At 42.3% G+C, this 15,442-nt stretch overlaps 1 protein-coding gene and 1 long non-coding RNA gene across 2 annotated transcripts in view; one reads left to right on the top strand and one right to left on the bottom strand.

Annotated features, from left to right (window-relative positions):
• LOC122464448 overlaps window positions 1–6,949 on the bottom strand; it is a 33,888-nt gene extending 26,939 nt beyond the window's left edge. The window contains exons 1-2 of the long non-coding RNA XR_006288480.1: window positions 6,721–6,949; window positions 808–940 (exon numbers count right to left, since the gene is read on the bottom strand). This is a non-coding gene — a long non-coding RNA (uncharacterized LOC122464448). The remainder of the gene's footprint in view (window positions 1–807; window positions 941–6,720) is intronic.
• A 3,324-nt stretch (window positions 6,950–10,273) lies between these two features.
• The window catches only part of HNF4G (hepatocyte nuclear factor 4 gamma), an 80,126-nt gene continuing 74,957 nt past the window's right edge, over window positions 10,274–15,442 (top strand). The window contains exon 1 of the mRNA XM_037892405.2: window positions 10,274–10,738. Coding sequence (XP_037748333.1) covers window positions 10,573–10,738 — 166 coding nt within the window. The 5' untranslated portion in view covers window positions 10,274–10,572. The remainder of the gene's footprint in view (window positions 10,739–15,442) is intronic.

Genomic DNA, 15,442 nt, shown 5'->3' with positions numbered 1-15,442 from the left:
CAGAGAAATAAAATAGAGTTTATATTATGCATACTCTATAGCAAAATATAAGATGTAAAAATTATTGCACAGTAAGTCACTTTTCATTATCAAAGCTACTGCATATAAAGGGATGGTGTTAGGAAAATGTGTAATTTTTCTTCCTGTAGTTTCTTCTACTTAAGTCCACCAAATGAACGTATATTTAATTTTTCCTTTTTTGGGCAGAGAGATGAAGGTGTCTTATCTGCTTCATTGATCAATTCCCACCTATAGTCAATGGCTTTCTGAAGTGTCCTAACTCTGTGACTATGGTCACCATTTTAGTTTAGACACACACAAGGTCCTATATATTTATTTCAAAATTTGTTCCACACATTCTCTATTATTGAAAAGTAATCAGTTATCTCAGGCAGCAGAAGATGCATGAATGATATAGCAATACTAGTCAAAAGGTACTTATTTGCATCATAAGTGACACTCTTATGAAACCATGAATACAATTTGTCTTTCCCTCATATTTTTTCTTCCCATTTCAATATGATCAGTAACTTGTATGTCTCTTTTGTTTAGTAGTTAGGACATCAGACCTTCTAAAAATAGAAAATTCCTTGAAAAGCTTAATCAAAAGTACATTTCACTGGAACACATCTAAGGTTTAGTTTCAGTAGCATGCAAGGCAGCTACAGTTAATGGGTCACGTGCCTCACTTTTCCATTCCCTACGTTATGCAAGGCTACATGGAGTGGGGAGCCAGGAGATGATGCTGTGATGTTCAGCTTTTCAAAGGGGAAGCAGGGGAAGGGAAGAATGGAATTCATTTCTTACTGCAACCTTCTGTCATTAGAGTCAGGCAGGATAACAGATGAAGAATCTGGGATTGCATTCTATTCCAGTGGGTCAGCTGTATACGTACAGGTTGCACGAATAATAGGTCTCAAAAGGTCTCCACTTCAGGACCCTGAAAAGATATGTCAGGATTTATTTCCACACACAGACCCCAACCTCAGACCCAAGTGCTTACCTACGTTCCTGGGTTAGACCTGAGGAGCAGACCATGTACCTGGGAGTGTGCTCCCCATCAATCTGTGTTAAAGAATAATATTAAACCAAGATGCTGCTGTGAAAATACTATTCTTTCCCCTATATAGTAACTGTGTTTTCCCATCCACACTAGTAATTAAAACAGTTTTATACTACTAATGGTAGCAGAAGACTGTAATACTACAGAGCTTAACTGTGGTTTGTGAAATGTTGATGAACAGGTGTGGTGTGTCTTTGCTCTCTACACAACATTAAGAATATGAGGAAACCCCAGGGACAAAATTGAGTTCCAAGTAATTGTTTGCTAACTATACAAACATACAAGGCCTAGCTACATATAGGCTATGTTTACACTACACAGCACTTACAGGGTACGTGTAGCTACATGTGGCAGTGAAAAACACACCACATCCGCACATGTCACTGAAGTGCTCTGGTGGGTGGGAAGCAGCAGGGAAAGGCTTCACGGTGGCAAGGAAAGGCTCTGCCAGGGAGCAGCAGCAGTGAAAGATTGAGTCTTTCCCTACTGCTTCCCTGCTGCCTACTCTCTACCAGAGCCTTTCCCCACTGCCAGAGTCCTTACCTACAGTGGGGAAGGGCTCTAGATATGGGGAGCTGGCAGAGCCTTGTACTGTGGTGAGGACAGGCTCTGGTGGGAGGAAGCAGCAGGGAAAGATTAAGCCTTTTCACACTGCTTCCCTTACTGACTCCCCCGTGCTAGAGCCTTTCCCTGCTGTCAGAGTCTTTTCCTGAGGCGGGAAAAGGCTCCAGTAGTGGGTAGGCAGTGGAACACTACACAACTAAAAGTAGCAGTGTAAATAGGGAGACATGGCTTTGGCAACTAGAGAGCCTTGAAGAGTATACACTCATGTACATCCCCATACCTGTCAGGCGTGTCTTCACTCTACTCACCTAAATTAAGCCTCACTGTCTGTACTGCTGTTCATACGAATGCTAGGGGGGCTACACAAGTATTTGCTCTACAAAGGGCGGAAATAAATGTGCAGTGCAGACATAGTCATTATATACAGTTGTTCTGTTAGGATTTGGTGGCTTCTGCAATGAGACTAGAATGGGAGATCCACTAGAAGGCTCCAAAACTATTTAAAGTGAAACTACTCAGTTACTATGCACAACAGTTTTCCTAGTCTATGTCTGCAGTTAATTCACATTCAGCACCAATGAAGCCCATCGCTGACACTCAGGCCTGATCTGTACCAAAGAACTGAACCCTTTGTAATTAAACAGGTTGTATTGAACCAATTTAATTACAAACAGCTTAGTGCATCTGTCAAGGTTCCTTCCCCACTCTAAACTCTAGGGTACAGATGTGGGGACCTGCATGAAAACCCCCTAAGCTTATTTTTACCAGCTTAGGTTAAAACTTTCCCAAGGTACAAACTATTTTACCTTTTGCCCTTGGTACTTTATTTGCTGCCACCACCAAGCGTCTAACAGATATATAACCGGGAAAGAGCCCGATTGGAAACGTCTTTCCCCCCAAAATCCTCCCCAAACCCTACACCCCCTTTCCTGGGGAAGGCTTGATAAAAATCCCCACCAATTTGCATAGGTGAACACAGACCCAACTCTTGGATCTTAAGAGCAATGAAAAAGCAATCAGGTTCTTAATAAAGAATTTTAATAGAAGAAAAAGTAAAAGAATCACCTCTGTAAAATCAGGATGGTAAATACCTTACAGGGTAATCAGATTCAAAACATAGAGAATCTCTCTAGGCAAAACCTTAAGTTACAAAAAGACACAAAAACAGGAATATCCATTCCATTCAGCACAGCTATTTTATGAGCCATTTAAACAAAACAGAATCTAACGCATATCTAGCTAGATTACTTACTAAGTTCTAAGACTCCATTCTTTTCCGTTCCCAGCAAAAGCATCACACAAACAGAGAGAGCCTTTGTTTCTCCCCCCTCCAGCTTTGAAAATATCTTGTCTCCTCATTGGTCATTTTTGTCAGGTGCCAGTGAGGTTATCCTAGCTTCTTCACCCTTTACAGGTGAAAGGGTTTTTCCTCTGGCCAGGAGGGATTTTAAAGGTGTTTACCCTTCCCTTTATATTTATGACAACATCTATTCCAGTCATGCTGAATTAGTCTGTTTTGTACCATGTCCAAACCAGTATTGTTCTAAACTGTTTCACTTGTAAAGCCAATCCCACAATTCCCAGATCAGCTCCCAGAAGCAATGCATTCTGGGAGACTTCAAAATGTGCTGCGAGACAATGCTAGGGAAGACAAATTGAACTGTTTCAACTTGCGGCATCCATACTGGCAGCAAAATGGTTCACATGAACCAGTGAAGCTTAAACTGAATGGCAGTCTGTTTTAACTGGTTACTAGACCATTTGGGCAATTTTTGTATGTTGACCCAAAATCTTCTACAAAAATTCTAGGGTCTTTCACCAGTTTAATTCCTCTAGTGTAGACAATGCTGGACTTGACTGTCAGTAAAGAGTAATTTTCTAAGGCATGTCTATGCTACATAAGGAACCATTCCTAATTGAGCCAGTGAAATGGAACCAGTTTAAGCACAAATAGTTCAGTGTGTGAACACCATCCCTGACAATATTTGTTCCAGACTGTTGCAGTTTTGCCATGCTTCTGTGCTGGTGCAGTTTTTTTCTGGTTCAGTTGCAGTGATCTCTGGGTTGGTATTCCAGAGTTACCAGCACCACTCCTATGAGCTGGAGATCATGGGAGGTTTGAAAGGCAACCACTGCAGAGTAGGACAGTAGTGGGGGAATTACCTGAGCCATTTCAGTCTGACTAATTTCAGTGCAATCCACACTGGATAAACTAGGTATTTATCTATACTGAAAATAAGTCTAATCCAAAAGATATTTGGCACGCTCTTTGGATCGCTTTTGTGTGTGAGCATGAGGTGTTTTACAGCTTGCTCAAGTGAACACAAAGCTACAAGTCTTTAGACTGGCTAAACAATACATAATCTCTGGCAGATGGCATTGCCAATGTTTTCAGAAATCAAATATTGAAGCATTTAAAATAAAGATAATTGTACAAAATTGTGTGCAATTTTGCAATTTGAAAAAAAACCTATTCAAATATTTTAATTAATATATATATATATATTTTGCGAAATGTTTTGAATTAATGTTGTGGATTTTATTGTTCACACAGCTATATAAAATACTCCATACCATTTGGTTTGTATTGACTTCCTTGCATGAAGCCACAGTATCAACAAATTATATCTAAATATTATTTGTAGTTGCTTTTATCTGAAGAATTGCTTCCACCATAGTCCTTCTCTATATAAAACTATATGGGTATGTTACTTCATTAATACTACTCCAAGGGACAGTATTTGGCATTGTGGGGCATCTAGTAAAAAAAGTGATGGATCTATTCTCCATGCAAGTACTTCACTGCTATTAATATTAATGATAGTTATGCTAGATGAGAATTTGACCCCATTATTTCCATCATCTGAAGCCACACTTTTTTCTGGGGAAGAAACAAACAGAAGTACTGACATGGGTGAAGTTAGGCATACACTTAAATGCTTTCAGGTCTGAGGCCTCAGTCTGTTTTACAGTCTATTTATGAGAGTGTATCTAAATGACCAATAATCTGTTTCCTTCTGCAGCCCCCGGAGAATGGATAACTTTGTTACACTACTGCAGGGTTTTGCTTTCTTTTTTAACCGTTATAACTGCTATTACAGGAAATTACAGGATTCAGTGGTTCTATTACATTGTAGGTCATATTGTATAGCTTTCCTACACACTGTGACTGTAAATTTATCCATAGATAGATATAGATAGAGTGTGACTTTGTACATTTCTATCTATATTTCTATCTGTATCTATCTCTAGAGCTAGAAACCCCTCCCTTCTTCCTTTCTGCTCCCCTCACTCTCCCATGGAGAAAACTATGAACTGGGGCTTCTTCCTCTTTGTTTTTGATCCTAGAATGAAATCAATGGCAAGGTATGATAAAGATGTGCCCTTTTAAGCAGGTATTTAACTTACCTTAGACAGAACGCTATTGATGTGTGTGCCTGGAAGAGGAGCTATAGAGCAGTATCTGGGGAGCTTGAGAAAGCTGGCATATCGTTTTCTGTTGTGCCCACTAGGTGGCATGTATAGGTTTCCGAATACCTTGAAGTTTGCGTGCTCTGGCACATTTGGTTCTTTGTCACACTTTAACTAACTGCACTGCGTTGAAGTGGAGTCAATTAACTGTCTTGTGACAATTACAACTTTCAAAGTTCATAACGTTAGAAAATGGGGAGGGTGAGAAGGGAATGGCTGGTTCCCCCTCCATAGCTGCTGCTAATGCTGGAAAATAGAGATTCTAAATTAATCTTAAAAAATACGAATACCAATTACCATAAGACCTGAGACTGTTTTGTTTCGGTGTTGGTACAATAAACTCTTGTAATCTGCAGGCATTAGCATAATCTTCAAAATATGCATTTAAGATCACCAGCGTCCTTTCTTGTGAGAACAAGATCCTTGTAGTATTGTCCTATCCTTTGGGGAGTCTGTGTCTAGGCTTTGAGGGGTTCAGAATCGGGGTGGCGTTTTTGTTGTTGTTGTGGTTGTTTTTTTGGTAGAAGTGCAATAATGCAATTTCTGTATTAAAGTGGGGCGAAGGAGCACTGAAGATTTTAATACTCAAAGTTACTACACACAGCTTGTTTATTAAAGAAGGGGGAATCGTATAATTCACGCTGAAGTTTCCTTTTCTTCAAATTTAATGATCTAACTTGAATTTGAAATATTCTGGGGACTGGAACTGGTTTCGAATCATTTGATTCCCTTTGCCTGAAATCTATGGCTCCATTGTGTGGCTGTCTAGGGCTCTGGAAATGAACAACCCAAACCCCAGGTAAGGCTGCAGAAGTGTTCATTGCAGAGAAGGGTGTGTTCTGCAAATACAAACAGCACCCACAGATAGTTGCCAAGGGCACCTAGTACATCTTTGCATTACACCTTGAACCAGTCTGCTCCTATCACCTGGTTTTTATTGCACGTACCATAAATGATCATAAAATCTGCAAATCTTTCATGGATCCTGGCAATTAATACTTTAGTAAGGGACCTTTACAGAAAACAGCGTTTCTAATGTAGTACTTGAAAACAGCTCAAAGTGGTTTAGGGGCTGCATATTCTAAAAAGGTTTATATTCTAAAAAGGTTTACAGCATTTGTACAAATAGCCCAGACTTAATTTTTTTTTCTGGGTAAGAAAACACAGAAGGGCTTGTATCAGGATCCCAAGTGCTCTGGAATCAGCAAAACTGAACGCTCCCAAAGAACCTACTAGGTTAAACAAGGGTTTCTATTTATGGTTTCAACTAACTAAACAAAAATAATTGTCTCTTTGAACCGGTTTGGTCCTGATCATTTCCTGTATTGCACTTTTCAAACCAGCAGCAATCCGTGACCCTAGGTGGCTGCGGTTCCTGTCAGCCGTTTACATGGCACTTGGGGCTCCTTCCACAGCTCTGTGTGTTAACAAATAGTAGAGGCTCCTGTGAAGAATTCAAGGTTTTGTAAGAGAATCGCCTACACTGAGATAAACCGTGCCCAGCCCCGGTGAATGATTTCCCAGGGATGGATCGGTAACAGGAAAAAACAGCCCAGGGAAGCGGGAGGATCAGTGCACCGACAGCAGCCATTCCCATTGTTTTTTTCCAACAGAGTGATTACCTTGGAAGTTTGTATCCCCTGAAATTGTTCGATTCATTTACAGCTTCACCTGGAGGTTAATGATCCTGGAGTTAAAACACAAGAAGCGGCTAAGCACCCATGCAAAGGCTAGTCCGATAGGTGAGCAGGACTCCTGCCCCCTTTCTGAGGAGCTCAGTAAGCTCCCCCGGTTGAGGTCACAAGCAAAATGCGAGCGCTTGTCCGGGCAGGAAAACAGCCACTTCTCGCGGCAGACCTGCGAAAATAAACGATCGTTTTAAAAAGTGGATGGCAGCCGCCCTTTTAAGGGGCGATGATGGAGTGAGTTGCTGGACAGGGGACGCCGGGGAGCTGCACATTCATTCTTGGCTCTCCTACAAGTGCCTCCACCCAGAGCCCCCGGCAGCAGAGCGTTTGGGGGATTCGCTAGGAAAGGGTCTAACCCAGGGGGCTGTGCTGCGAACCTGGAAACCCTCATCAGCTTGTGTAACACCGCAAAGGGCTACTGCGGCTTGGCTCCCGACGTTCAGTCCAACCTCCCAAGCCCTCCGTACCTGGCTGGGTGATGTAGTTAGAGATAGTGGGGAGGGGAGAGGGATCATGGATTCCACTTGAGGAGACGACAAGTCTATAGGGCCATATCGTGCCATCATCACTTTTACTCTCCTACTGCACTCACGATAGCCTCCACTCCCCACAAATTTCCCCACGATCGACATAAGTACAAGACGCAGGTGCCTGGCCTTTGAGGCACACCAAAAAGGCCGCCCAGGGACGCGATCTGCTCCGGTTTCTTGGCACGGTGGCTCTTTTGCGATCACAATGATTTTATTTTGAAAGTGACACGTGAAAATAACTTAGTAAAGGTAGAATGGCCAGGGAGGCTACCATCAAGATGCCACCTCCCCCCTACAGCTTCTTAACGAAATGGCAACGAAAATAGGCAGCAGATCGTAAAACTATTCTGACAAGAAACTAAAGTAGAAATGAAAACCGTGAGTGACATTAAGTTGAAATCAAATGTGGCCTTGTGTGTCGAGAAATATTCACTATGCACAAATATTCACAGCTTATCAAAGACATTCCATCTCATCTTCTACAAGACATTTAGTTTTGATACAAAGTAGCAGCCATTCCCATTGTTTTTTCCAGCAGAGTGATTACCCTGGAAGTTTGTATCCCCTGAAATTGTTCGATTCATTTACAACTTCGTAACAATTATTAAGTCAATTTGCATCTCTACCTTGTGATAAAGATTTGCCTCTGGTGACCAAGTGGCTTCACTGTAAAAATTCCATGCTAATTTGGAGAGAAAACAAATCATGTCCGCTCCCTTTATTCATATAACATAAATGACCATTAATAACTGGCATCACACGACTGGTTTAGATTATCAGATGTGGTTTGCAGCTTTCAGTCAGTAGCAGATACTTTTCAAACTGGCCACTTGCTTCTGCAAATTACCACAAACTGCATTTAAACGAGCAGCACTTGCATTTATTTCATTGTTAATATTACCCTGGCATGCAGAATCCCTAGCATTTTGTCTGCGGCAGGATAGGGACAGCATACACCAGCGTAAAATCTTCCAGAGTGAGTTTTTCTGGCCTTTTAAAAAATACCCTTTAAAATGACACTCGAGTTCTTGGGAGCTATTTACATCTTCCTTGCTGCATAACTGGATAATTATTTCTGGTTATTAATAAAGTTTACTAAATGGTTAAATAGCCATATAACGTCCAATGCATTCAAAGTAAAAGTCGAATGCCTCTAATATTTTGATTCAGGATTTTCATGCAGAACGCTATTAATGAATTAGTGTCACAACGAGAAAAAAGGCTTGGCACGATCCGAACAGTAAGAACATAGAGCAACCTTGCCGATTTCCTCACTGTGTAAACCAATAATCCTTGATCTCATTCAAATACTAGAGAAAGGGTGGAACAATAACCATATTTTCACGCTTTTACTTGAAACTGGTTGTTTTCTCTGTTGTGACAGTGCCAATAAAAAATCACAGGTCCATTCATATTTATTGTGATGGGATACAGAAGTGCTAACAAAGACAAGCTAAAGGAACGCCCCGAATCTTCCTTTCTTAGGAAGACCTTTTCCCCCAGGAACTCAATAAGAAGACCTCTTTCTTGCCTGGTAACAGATTGCCATATCCTGTTTTCAGTCACACCCGTGCGACCCCACAATGAACGATGCTATAGAAACCCTTCGATATTTTGCATCAAGACGATTATGTGTATCTTCTTGATGTCAAAGCGGCCGTAACGGGTGTGACTGAAGGGAGAATTTGGTTCCATGATAGGCTAGCCGTTAATTATTATTTGAAATAAATCTGCAAAATTGCAATTTCGCAGAACAATGTCTGTTGTTATTTAATGGCTACTTCCTTGTGCCACAGTCTCTCCGAGGTGCTCTGGGTAAGCAGCTGAAGTTCCATCTAACTAGTATCCTTGATAGAGGGAATTGAGATGTTTTAGTTATGATACTTTACTGTTGTCCAGGGTTTTTTAAGAAAAAACAACTCAATTTGTTCTAAAAACGATGCATTCAAAAAGAGATTCAATGAAACTGGAAGTAAGCTGAGTAAACTTCTGATCCAAGAGAGAAAGATTCAGCCCTTTGATGTACAAGGACATTGTTACTGCAGAACAATCCGGGAGGGGAACATTTAAGGAGATTAAATGACTGCACGGGGTTAGTAGCATGTTTGACTTGTTCCTATTAATTCCGAGGATCACACTGTTATTTAGGAGTTTGTGCTTGCGTGTTTTGTGTCTTATCTATAAAAATCACATCGGTGGCTTGAAAGAGACCAGAGAGCATTGTAGAGAGAAACTTCACCTAGATGTCTTGGGTCCCAGTGCTAAACACTTGTGATAGTAGGAATGTTCCCCTCACACGCCAGGGTTGCTAGGCGGAATAAAAGTATTTATTTCAGTGCAAATAAACAGTCAAGGGAGAAAATATCTCGAAATGACTGATGAGTTATTTGTGTATTGGGCTGGGGAAACAAACATCTTTCTCTTCACTGAAGTCCTCGAGCACCTTTGTGTGTCAAACTTCCATGATCCATATAGGGATGATGAAAGTAGCAACTAGGATCCATCCCTTTTCTATATGCTAGGCACGATGCCACTCAGCCTGCCCTGGGTCTCCAGTTTAGTGTGATCACGCTGCCATGATGGGGAGTGCTGCTCTGCCTTTGCCCTGCTAGCTCAGCAGGAAAAGCTGAAAGTACCTTCAGTACTGCTGTCTTGAATTTGTAAAGGGGATCTTATTGACTAGGGGTTGGAGGGGGCAGTGGGATAGTCCCCAGCCAGGAGGGCGGGAAAAGTGTACGCGTGCCAGGTTCGAGGCTGGCCTTTAAATCCAATCGCTTTCTAGCCCCACTGCATGGCTATGTGCCGTGTTGCCAGTGGGGAGAATGGCTCAGTTGGGGGGGTGCCCTCTCAGAACAATGGCGCCACTGACTGCCCACCAAGCCTGCCGGGCTACCCCTGGGTGCGGCGGGGCAAGCAGGCGCTTGGCAGGTGCACGCCCGCCACGTGAGCCAGGGAACGGGCCCAGCATGGGGTTTTCGTGCAGCGCTTCTCGCCTCGGCCTCGCGGCCAGGAGCACCCCCTGGGGCCGAGAAAGCCGCTTCCCCCGAGGCGCTGGGGCTGCCCCGCCCGCGGAAAGGGCCCGGGCCGTGGGAGCAGCCGAGCCAGCAGGAGCCGCTTTCAGTTTTCCTTGAGGCGGCTGGTTACTGTTTAACATCCCCACCCACGTTTCAGTTTGTTTAGTAAATCGATCTGATGCTCGGGCTCAGCCTGGTGCCCTGTCGCCATTGAGCAAAGTTAATATCCCCCGCTCGAGCATATGGTAAAGGCTTTGCCAGCGAAACCAACCCAGCTCCCGCGGCCCGAGCAGGACGAGGGGCCCCCTGGGGGTTGGCGGGAGCCGTTCCCGGGGGATGCCGCCGCCGCCCTGACTTGCCGAGCTGCGACGCGAGAGGCAACGGAGCCGCCGCTGTGCCCAGCAGCAGGTAAGTTTCACTTGTGAGCCGGGAGTAACTGAGCGCCCCTCCCCCGCCACGCCGCTGCCCTCGCTTAGCACAGGGGCAGTCGGCTTCCCGGCCCAGCGCCCCAGGAGCCGCCGCCGCCGCCGGCTTGGCTCGGGCTTCTTGGAAGCGGCGCCAAGTGCAAACGCAAAAAGTGGCTCTGGCTGCGCGAGGGAGAACAATGGTTTCCTGAGGGGGCGGGTCACGCGCCTCTGGGCGAGCTGCAGAAATCCATTTTGGAAGGGTGCCGCTGCAGGTTGCGGGGGGGCTGGGCCGCAGGCGGCCCACGAGGCGTTTAACGTGGAGCACAGGGAGAAAGCAGGGCACTGGCATATCGAGAGAAGGGCCAACGCATTCCCACGACTCTAAACTCTACTTGCTCTGGTAACAAGAGAGGGGAAGCTTTGCACAGGAAATGTGTTACCTTGCTGAGTTCCGGGCCTGAACCTCGTGACCACACGTGGAGTGGGCTGGTTTGTTATTGTAGGGTTGGTGATCACAATGACATTTGGGAATTATGGAGGGCCTTATCAGGGCATGCTAAAGCACACCGATTCTTTTCCAAAGGTAAAAACATTGTCGCATAGGCGGGGGGAAGAGCAAAGGATTATCTAGATTTCACACACAGATACCAGGTCAAGTTTTGGGGCCTACTGGTGCTTGCAACCTAAATAACAGAAGAACAGTTTATGGTGCAGTCTATGATACTGGCTTCCATTCCTGGTAGTTGGCATGAGAAATAGGTTCACGTATTTTATTCAACATATACTGTGCAGCAAAAATAACATAATTCTTCAAGTTAGTTTTCACATTTGCTATGGTCAATAATACCCCATCTCCATGCTAATGTGGGAAATTTCATTATATAGCTATCAAACACTGTCTTTTTTGTACTGTTGAGTGTATAATATGTATTTTAGAGTTACTGTCATTTCCATCTGTATTATGAAGCTAATAAAGTATTTTAAAGTGTCATCCATATTATTAATTGAGTTTCTGAAAACTCATTGCGTGAGCCAGATTGATTGTATTAAACAGTTTTCCAGGTTCCTGAATCTCTTGATTTTGGGATTCACTGAAGAGTCATTGGAGAAAAATATAAAGCACTAAATAATTCCCATGTCCCTTAAAAGTACTATTTTGGAGCTTTTGCAACATGCCCAAGAGAAATCTGAAACATTCAATTATATCCAGGTGTTGATAGAATATCATGAACAAGATAGTGTTGATTTTTCCTTTTTTATTGTGAGAGAAATGATAGAAAAGCTTTAAAATGGTCTTTTGTAACAGTCTACACTTCCCATCATTTCACTGTCTCTGAAGGTTTGACAGGAAAAAAGCATTTAAAAGGGCTATTCGTTGTCTGGTGCTCAGTTCCCTGTCCCTCTCCTCCTCTCTCACTGATGCATACCAGCGGCTCACCTCATACACATAAAAAATATTAAGGTGTTGGACAAGATTGTAATGCAGTTATCTTGTTCAGAATGTTATCCTTCATTTTAGCAACTCACACATATGGAGCATATAGTTTCCTCAATTGGCTCCTTAGCACAAAGCATAACTTTACCTAAAACTTATTCTTTATAAGAAAAGGGACATTCTGGGCCAAATTCCACCCTGTTACACTAGTGTAAATCCAGAGTAACTAATAGACCTAATTCACTGTTGTGCTACAGCTCTTTTGTGCCACAAAGCCATCTTCCTAACTATACTCTTCAGCATAGGAGGAATCTCCAGGAAATGGGAGCCAACGTAGTAGCTCTATGCCACCCTCAAAAGGTAACCCCCAGTATAGAAGGCATGGCTGGAGAAAAGGAAGCATGATTAGGGGGGGTGTGTGTGTGTGAGCTGGCAAGCCTGAATTACCTGATCAGTCCCTTATGGATGTGCACAGTCAGACATAAATTATATCAGCCCTGAGGCTGCTCTGATCTCTCCTGGAGGTTGATCTGGATCCTGACCCGGGTGAGGGTGTCTCAAGGTAATGTAAAGACATCTTTGCCCCTGAGCTTCTTCAGGTCCTATACCTAAGAAAGGGCGTGGCATATCCTACTTGATTTCAGTTGAGTCGCTGTGCATTTGCACCAATGTAAATGAGAATTTGAATGTCAATTTGCTTGAAGTGACTTATTCAGAATTTTGGTGAATATATTTGTTTAGCTACAAAACCAGTATCTACTTTAATCTTCTACTGACTTGCTGTATAAGAGCCTGATCCTGTAATGGTTTGAGTACGCTCAGCTCCCATTGCGTCTCTCAGCAGACACTCAGATTTTTCAGTATTGGGCCTGAAAAAGAGGACCAATACATATTTTTGATGTTACGTATTTATATATCCAGTATTGTATGTCCTTCTACATTGTTTTTTTTGTTAGATATGGAGAAAACCAAAAATATTTCTTAAGCTTTTATTAATTCTTTTATAACATGTGAGATCACCAGTAAAATCAAACTTTTCTTTAAGGCATCCAAAATTAGTAACACAATAACTGGCATTTTTATTAATAACACCTGCTGCAAAAAAGGTGGTTCCATCTGGGGAATTTCTGAGTAGTCAGTAAAACATTGTGATTTCTGCTTATATGAAAAAAATCTGTTATATCAAGAATAAGAATAAGTATGATATGCAGATAGTTGAGTTAAGAATCAATCACTGGTATGATGCTGTCATTCTGAGCCAAATAGATTTTGGTTTGGACCTCTTTAAAGTAAAATGGACAAGCTGAACTCCATTTGTTAATTTCTGCACCTGTGCTCTAGAGGGTATATTCCATACCCTTTTCCCCCTCTTTCACTCCCTCTTCCCATATTACCATACAGTAATATAGCCTGTGGATTGGCTATTTGATAGCTTACTGGTTAGGCTATTTAGGGATCACACAATCTTAATTTTCAATAGTAGTAAGGGCCCTTTGCTAGCTAGTTTTACAGCTTATAAGGTTTTAAAGATCCTTTGATTAATTTCTTTTCACCTGTTATTTAATTGAGCAACTCAGCTGTATGGAAGGCCATCTTTTGCTTCCTAAGTAAGTTTAAAAGCAGGTAAAGAGATCCTGTTTACAGTGACATTAAGGAGGAAAATGTAGGCAGAGTTGTATCTTACAAAGCACTGCTTCTTGTTGCTGTCTGATACATAATGTTTGATGGCTGCATTGTTCCACTGTTTATATAGACTTTATTAGAAGGTAAAGGTTGATATTATTTTGTGATAAATTGTCACTTCTTATCATAGATGGTGATTTTTTATATCTGTTATAAGAAAGCATTCCATAAGCAAATTGTATTTGTAACATACTATATGTTACACTTAACAACGGTATACACATTACACAGAACTTGTTTGGTGTGCGCATTATTCTGAATCATGCCTACACGTTTTACCATTTTAAAGTATCCTGTATCATGTAAAGTTTTGGGATGATTTGCATCACAACCAGAGAGTGTGCTTAATGAGCAGCATTTTTGACACATGAGAGATGTTTTAATGCGTCCTTCAACTGCTTTGTTTCAATCAATTATTTTTCATTTCAAAATTTCAATTAAAAAAGCAACAACAAAAAATTGGGTTGGATAGCGTATATAATGTCACAGCTGAAATCTATCAAATTGAAAGGCCCAGGCTACGTTTTCAAACCTTTTTCAATTGTCAATTTAAGTAAATTGAAAATGAAAGGTCTGGGTTTCAGGATTGGGCCATTGAAACAGAAGCATGCTGCTTTCATTTTGTAGAAGGGCAATCTCCCGCCACATAGGTATTTTTAAAAGGTTCATTCATAATTCTCCCTTCACTGTTCTATTGGAAATGACAGAATTCATTATTTTGAGGTCCTGAACTATTTTTCTGCAACTCGGGTGATGAATTGTATGAAATTTAGTTCACAATATGACATGGCATCCCACGAGATTTTAAAATTCTCAGGGCTAGAGCCTTCCCTCTGGGGCACACCATTGGGAAGATCTAGAGAGCCTTAGTCCAGATCCTCTGCCCCATATCTCCCATGCACTAACAGGGAAGGATCTCTATCTAGTATTGACAGCAATTCTAAAAAGGGGGCTGGCACTCATGCTTGGTAATTTACCAGAGCTTTCCAGACAGCTAACACAGGCAACAGCATCCACTAGCCAGGGGTGCTTTCTGAATATTCAACCACATATTCCCTACTCCATGGTTGCCCTGGCCAACAGGATCCCAGCAGCAGAGGACACCTGCAAATAACTTTGCTCCTACTATCTGTTCCTGCTGCGGCAAAATTTGGCTCCAAACTTGTATTTTAATTGAAAAGTCTTTATTTATACTACAAAAAGGGCTTCTAATTATTTTGCTGCATGTGTGAAAATACCTGACCAAACACAGGGGTGAGTTAGGGAAGATGGTCTTACTCTTCTAAGCTTCGCCTACAAAGTAAGCTATGCCCATATGAGTTGCCAAAGTGAGATACTGCTCACAGTAGATTGTGCAGTATTAAAATTGTCTTGCCACTTGCTCCACCAGGCTCCTTGAGCTTGCACCCCCTTTGCGAGGGTTGAATATACCAATGGACTCTGCGAGGCTCCTCGGGCTTGGCTCATTCTTGACTTGCCGGGGGGCGGGAAAGCAGTGGTATCTTCCAAACACGATTCCATGTGTGGCACTAAAATGATACATCACTCAGTAAATTGTGCAGATCTGTGATCCTCCCTTTCCTTTCT

This window comes from Chelonia mydas, chromosome 2 (genome assembly GCF_015237465.2).
Source record: "Chelonia mydas isolate rCheMyd1 chromosome 2, rCheMyd1.pri.v2, whole genome shotgun sequence".
NCBI classification, from domain to species: Eukaryota; Metazoa; Chordata; order Testudines; family Cheloniidae; genus Chelonia; species Chelonia mydas.
This window is presented reverse-complemented; position numbering and strand designations above follow the sequence as displayed.